This window comes from Seriola lalandi, unplaced genomic scaffold, assembly GCF_002814215.2.
Source record: "Seriola lalandi dorsalis isolate HSWRI2012SDOR001 ecotype SW California unplaced genomic scaffold, Sedor1 jcf7180002051992, whole genome shotgun sequence".
NCBI lineage: Eukaryota > Metazoa > Chordata > Actinopteri > Carangiformes > Carangidae > Seriola > Seriola lalandi.
Window position 1 is genome coordinate 4,405 of NW_019522545.1, and position 7,159 is coordinate 11,563.

Sequence of the window (7,159 nt, forward strand, 5' to 3'; positions counted from 1 at the left end):
ACCACCACCATATTTTCATTATGTGCCAAAACAGTTGCATATTTAAAAACTCCCCAAAAGAATCTAACTGTCCTGTCTGCTGACCAGAGGCTGCAGCCGATTTGTCATCAGGAATAACTGACACATCACACTGACACTTGAAATTTAGCTCAGGTTTCTCCAATTTCTCTTGATCATCCATCACACACCTGTCCATATAAAGGTCTCACATCTGACAAGTCAGATCAGAGCAAACACTAAGCCACGACAAAGAAGGAACTACCTGCAGAACTCAGAGACAAGATTTTGTCAAGGGATCTGCTCCATTAAAGGTTCCCAAGAGAACAGTGGTCTCCATCATATTTATATGGACTCAGCATTCAGGGAGAAAGACCTTGGTCAGAGAGATGACCGAGAACCTGATGGTCACTCTGGCTGAGTTCCAGATATCCTGTGTGGGGATGGAGAAATTTACAGAAGGACAACTGTCACGGCAGCTCCACTGATCTGGGCTTTATGGCAGAGTGCCCAGACAGAATATTCACTGTGTAGTAAAGGACTATCAGATTGTGAGAAACTATATTCTCTGGTCTGATGTAACTGAGGTTGAACTGTTTGGCCTCAATTCTAAGCAACATGTCATATTTCAGTTTGTCCTCTTAAATAAATTTGCAAAGAATGTCTAAAATTCAGTTTTTGTTGTCATTATGGGTTGTTGAATGTAGATTGATGAGGGGGGAAATTAATTTAAATGATTTTAGCAAAAAGCAGCAACATAACAAAAAGTGAAAAAAGTGAAGGTGTCTGAATAGTTTCTGAACGCACTGTATATCCTCCCCCAGCCTCTCTGACTGCGAGTCCCAGCAGCTCTCAGATGTTTGAAGGAGACTCCGTCTCTCTGGGCTGTGAGGAGGACGACGGCTCAGCTGGATGGAGGCCGACGAGGAATACGACCAAGCAGCAGAAGACCAGATGTGGAGATGGGTGGGGAATATCAGAAGGTTCTTCCTGTAACATCAGCTACATCTTCACGTGGGAGAGTGGAACTTACTGGTGTGAGTCCGGAGAGGGAGAAACCAGTAACAGCATCAACATCACTGTCACTGGTAAGATCAGACTGTGGAGTCAGTGTTGATGAAGCTGTGTGTAAATGGATGAAATGCTGTAGTTTGTCTGTGTGTTGAGGTGGAGCAGTGATCCTGCAGAGTCCTGTCCTCCCTGTGATGGAGGGACATGATGTCACTCTGCACTGTAAAACAAAGACCCCTCCCTCCAACCTCCCAGCTGCTTTCTATAAAGATGGCTCCCTCATCACAGAGACTACAGGTCACATGACCATCCACCATGTTGACAAGTCTGATGAAGGCCTCTACAGCTGTGACATCAGAGGTCATGGAGAGTCTCCACCCAGCTGGATCACTGTCACAGGTCAGGAGGTCAAAGGTCAAGAGCTTCACTTTGGTTTCACCACTTATTATTCCCAAATTCACCTGACCAGGTGAAATTCTCTCTACAGGAAAACCTACAACTTCATCCGCTCCCACCTCTACATTGGCTCCTCCCACCTCAGCCCCGCCCTCCGCCTCAGCCCCGCCCTCCGCCTCAGTCCCCCTCCAGGTTGTATTCAGACTGCTCTACCACCTGGTGGTGTTCTGTCCATACTTCATCTCCACTGTCATTATGGTGTCTTTATATCGACAGAGACCCACAGGTATCAGTCAATCAGTCAATCAATCAATCAATCAATCAATCAATCAATCAATCAATCAATACAATACCTCTGTTAGTATCATTTACAGTTCTGTAATGTTGATGTTCTTTACAATAGTTTAATTATCATGTGTTGCCTCTTTTAAACTGTATTTAAATCTTATGGTTAACTCCTGACAGGAAATGACCGACCTGTCTCTATCTCCGTGGCAACAGCACCACCCACCCAGGCTGAGCAGAGATTGGCTGAGGACAGCAATGATAGCGATGACGTCGTGGCAGTCACCACAGAGCATCACTTCTGAGCTGAACAATCTCTGGCAGATTTACTTTTATTTGGGAGGAACAAATATTAAATATATTAGAAAACATTGTCCGTGATCCATTTCCATTTATCTGTGGAGCTGTTTCCTGTATCAGCCAGCAGGCGGCAGCACGTCATAACCAGACTATTACAGGAGCTTCAGCTGGTTCAACAGATGACAGTCCATCCAAACTAAACTAAATGAAAAGCCAGAGAAAACTATAACAGGGCATCTGCAAGTCCACCAACTTAAATTTAAGACTTTTAAAGCTGTTTTTTTGTTTTTCACTTTCACTTTAAGACCAGCAGGTAAATCTGAAGGAAATGAAAAGACAAAGTGCTTGGATCTTATAGGATGTTAGTCCAGGTGGTTCACTAACACGAGGAATAAAGTCGAGTTATTGATTCTGAATAATATGTTATTAAAGGTGACAAATGACCTAATTAGAAAATAAATAATCGCTGCTCAGGAAACATGGAGGCTGTCGCTTGTTTTTTTTAATAAAACACTTCCTGCTTTTAATGGTCAGTTTTGAAATACCAGTCCAAACCAGAGTAAACCATCCAGGGAAATCCCCAACTTCTGCGGAAGTGACACACAACACTAGAAACATCATGTGACCTTCTTAAACCAATCACCAACCAGTCATATCATAGAGTCACAGCATGAAGCAGTAGTTTTGTGATGTAACTCCTGAATGGGTTGCATCATTCATTCATCAGTACAATCCAGTCAGAGATAACATGTATGATCTCTGTGTAACACCGCTCTCTAACAATGTCTTGGATTAATTTCCAGTGACCACATTGGAGTCACAGGTTAAAAATGTTCTTTCTTTGTGCAGCAAACTGAATATTTTTCCATCCAGAACAATCTGGAAACATACTTCAGAACAACATTATTTCTAAAATAACAGGATTTACATTCTTTGGATCAGGTGATCCGATGAAATCAGGTGTTAAGTCACAGAGCTGGAGTCCACAGTCACAGTAAGGCACAGCACAGCAGATATGAATCATATTTCCAGTATGTGGATTGCAAGTCCAGTCTGATAAAAAAAAAAAACAATAACCACCTCCTTATTCAGACTGAACTGATGGGGGAAGTGTAACAGAGAGCAGCTTCAAACCACAAATCCTCCACCCCATAAATGTTTTATATTTTCTTTTGTCCCTTATTACAGGGACAGACCAAGGCTCAATTTATTTTCATTTCTCACACACAGTTACAGTCCAAGAAGCTCTGAATGGTGACTGAATGGTTACATCTGTTCTATCAGCAGGATGTTGGTGCAAAGTTGACAAAAAACTGACACACCGCCTGATCTTGTGAACTGTTTTACATCAGATATAGAATGGCATCTGAACTATTATTAAGTCAGCTATGCCAAACAACTTCTGACGTCTGTGGTTCATGTGGGACTGGTTCAGTAGGATTCCAGGTGACATCAGACGAGGGTGTTACCATAATTCCTCCCAGGGAGTGTCTGCAGGGTAAAGCACTTATTCACATCTATGGAAAACGCACCGACCATGTATCCAGCAGATGAAACAAAAACACATTTTATTTTAATTTGTGGCATCATAAATGTTTGAAACTAATCAGAGCTCAGAGACGATCGCCTCCCAGCAGAAAAAGCTACGATAACATGCACGCAACACCAAGAGATTTAACAATGGTTTTCAATGTTTGCATTTCAACATTTTTCTGTTCACTTACATTTGTTTATTATCTCATTCTAGTTTTTCCTTTTTTCTTAGTCACTTCCTCCTTACTACCTCAGTGTTGTAACTGTAACAAAGCAGGCATGCAGGCATTAATAAAGCTTTTCTGATTCTTATTTTATATCTGTGTGTATTTCATTCTGGAGATGTTTATTTTGTGAGTTTACATGAGTTCAGAAGTCAAAGCAACAAAGAAGAGTTTCTAACAGAGTATTCTATTTCACATAATTATTTATAAATGAATCAGCAAGTGAGTACATTCATTCATTTGAATGTAACATACACGACATTTCATCAGCTGATAGAACATGAAGCACAGTGATAGATTTAACCAGGAAATGAAACAGCAAAGTAAAGTAGGTGTTGTACATAGTGAGGATGTTTACTGTGAGGAACATTTAGCTGACAATACTCCAGTTAAAGCCTCCAGTTATTTGACAGAGCCTCATCAGTCACAATCACGTATGAGCAGAGTTTGTTTTCACGTTCATCTGCTGAAGGGAAAGTTTTTCTCAAATCCCAGTTTGACACCCGGAAACACCAGCAGGAGTTTTCACATATAAGGAATTACATTTTTTTTTTTTTTTTTTACAAGGAAACATATCAGAGACATGCTCTTATTGGCAGCAAACCATTATACACTCTAGTAGAGAGTGAGTCAGATTTGCGACAGAGTTGAAGTGAAGTAAAAACACCTCTAACTCAAAAGGAGTTATGGCCAGTCACTGCCTTAAAACACCCCATTTCCACTCGCAGAAGACCCAATAACAATGATCGACTGGCAAAGGAAAGGTATATGAAAACCTTCGGGGCATATTTGTCAGCTTCAGATCCGATCAACATAGAACAGATAATGAAAGCTGTAAACACACCTGTCACCAACACACTGCTGTTAAACCAGAAACAACATGGCTACACTGCGCCCTTCAGAAGAAAGAGTGAGCTGCAGCTCTGAAATAAATTTTAAAAACACACAAGCACGGATTCAAGCGACTCAACGACACACAAACAATCTGTTTTACCAGTTTACACGGCGGCTGACAGCTCACTCTTTCTCCACTGCATGCGGTGACATTGTGATTTGTATGTCATCACAAAATGTGGTGACAAAAAGTGTAAAAAAACCCACTTATACCAAAAAGTTTTGGTATTAAAAGTGTATTAGTTACTACACATTTTTGAATTGCTCTTTGTCTGGCTCATCACCTGGGACCAGTTTGCCGTGGGAGACCCTACCAGGAGCTGAATGCTCCAGACAACACAGCTCCCAGGATCCTCTGAGCTCACAAACCCCTCCACCACGATAAGGTGGCAACTCACGGAGGGGGGGAGGCAGGACAAAAACAGACCATGAACTCTGTGTAACAACCAATAAAAGTGTATGTGAAATGTTTCCTTATCAATGTTTCATTTCAGTTTCACACTGTTTCTTCAGCAGGAGGTTGGTATGAACCTCTACGTTTTCTACAGATCGTAAAACCAACAAGCACAACAACAAGCACAACAACAAGCACAACAACAAGCACAACAACAGACACAACAACAGGCACAACAACAGACACAACAACACCAACAACAAGTCCATATTTGTTCCCTCCATCTTTTTTCCTTTTAACCTTGTGTCCTCCATCCTCTCTGTCTCCAGCTGTGTGACCTGCAGAGAGAAGCAGGTGAGAGGTATCAGCTGTCAGGTAGGTGAGTGAAGAACAGGACAGAATCCATTTCCTCCTTAAACTCCTGTCAGACATTATCTCCTGCACTTTGATCACATGACTCACATCAGCTGATTTCTACAAAGTCTCATCAACAACATCTGAGGTGAGATGGTTCACTGTCACAGCAACAACCAGGAAGTAGCTGCACCAAGACTCACCTGACTGATGAACATCCAGGTAGATGGTGCTGATGCGCTCAGTCTTTAAATTTGCTCTCTTCCTGCGGTTTGTTCTTCTCTGGAAGACTCGACACTCGTATGTTCCTGTGTCATTAATGGTCACATTCTTCAGTATTATGGACACGTCACCGTCCTTCATCTGTCGGTCCTTCAGGACCACCCGGTTCTGAAAAGATGGATGCTGGTGTTCAGGAACAGAACGCCCGTCCCGGAACATGAAGACATATTCTGTCCCCAGTTCAGGTCTGGACCACTCTACAACTATGATGTTTGTGCTGCTGGGAGCTCGGCATGGCAGAGTGACAGTGTCTCCAGGTTCAGCTGTTTTGTTTACTTGGACTGAAACAAAGAAAAACACAGAGCAGAGGTTAGAGGATCCAAGTGCAACTTCCACCGTGGTCAATCAGAGTGAGAGTCCATCAGCCAGTAACCTGGCTGACGCCACCATGAGCTGTATTTTTATCAAAGTGTGAATGAATCAAAACATAGTTTAAACACGTTGTTCTGTCATGGCCGACAGGGTGGAGAAAGTTGCAACAAGCTCAGCTGCCAAATTACAACAGATCGTACGACAGTGTGTTTCAAGGTCAATTTAGTTCAATAATCGCTCATTTTAACGCATAAGAGAAACAAACAAGATGTTTTGGTTATTATTTTGTCAGCTTCTGATAATACATCTGTCTTTTCTGTATGTCAGTAGCAATAACATAAATATAAACATTTTTTAAATGGTATGGGTAATAAGATATGTACAGCTCACACCACTTAACAATCTCTGTGTGTCTTACAACATTTATTAAAACGTGTGTGTTTGTCTCGTTGTACCAACAGAATATGCCAAGAGTGAGAGTGAGGACATCACAGAAAAGAAAAGAAAAATAATCCAAATAGTTGTCATTAATCGTCAGGCCATATGTCCTAAGTATGAAATTTAATATTTCTTTATTAAGATAAGTTACAAAACATGTTTGCAACTTCATATTACAAAGGACAATATTAATAAAAGTAAGAAAAAAATAAACAACTTAAGTCTATACTGTTCTCTGTCCCACCATTGTGTCTCTGTTCAAAGGCAGATTATATCAAAACTGTTCCACATCTTCACAAAATAACATCTGGTGTTGATTTCTGTTTTTTATAATGATGTTTATCTGCTCCGGCTCTCCCACTATAACTAACCTCAGAATGAATGTCTGAAAATAAGGATTTATATCAATGTCGTCATTCCTGTAACACTTCATTAGGTTTTCAGCCCAGAAAACCGTCCAAATAAAGGCTAATATAACAGGTGAAGAGAAACACAGCTCACCTGCATGAACACAGACCAGCAAACGGACTAAAGGTAGAATCCAGCGAAGAATCATGTCTGTCGCTGATGTCGGGCCAGAGATGGACTGACGAACAGGACCGATCCTGTTCAGCCTTAACACATTCCACACATTCTCATATCCTTCCCGTGGGCGGGGACCAGTTCATTCATCAGAGAGCGACGACTCGACTTGCTGGAGTACGTGACTGTACACTACACCCCCCCCCCCCCCCTTTTT

At 41.6% G+C, this 7,159-nt stretch overlaps 2 protein-coding genes across 2 annotated transcripts in view; one reads left to right on the top strand and one right to left on the bottom strand.

Annotated features, from left to right (window-relative positions):
- LOC111649794 (sialoadhesin-like) overlaps positions 1 to 2,467 on the top strand; it is a 3,906-nt gene extending 1,439 nt beyond the window's left edge. Inside the window, exons 2-5 of the mRNA XM_023399487.2 lie at positions 822 to 1,085; positions 1,165 to 1,407; positions 1,496 to 1,690; positions 1,870 to 2,467. Coding sequence (XP_023255255.1) covers positions 822 to 1,085; positions 1,165 to 1,407; positions 1,496 to 1,690; positions 1,870 to 1,994 — 827 coding nt within the window. The 3' untranslated portion in view covers positions 1,995 to 2,467. The remainder of the gene's footprint in view (positions 1 to 821; positions 1,086 to 1,164; positions 1,408 to 1,495; positions 1,691 to 1,869) is intronic.
- The window catches only part of LOC147819598 (uncharacterized), a 12,234-nt gene that overhangs the window by 4,066 nt on the left and 1,009 nt on the right, over positions 1 to 7,159 (bottom strand). Inside the window, exons 2-3 of the mRNA XM_087172082.1 lie at positions 6,922 to 7,006; positions 5,592 to 5,951 (exon numbers count right to left, since the gene is read on the bottom strand). Coding sequence (XP_087028208.1) covers positions 5,592 to 5,951; positions 6,922 to 7,006 — 445 coding nt within the window. The remainder of the gene's footprint in view (positions 1 to 5,591; positions 5,952 to 6,921; positions 7,007 to 7,159) is intronic.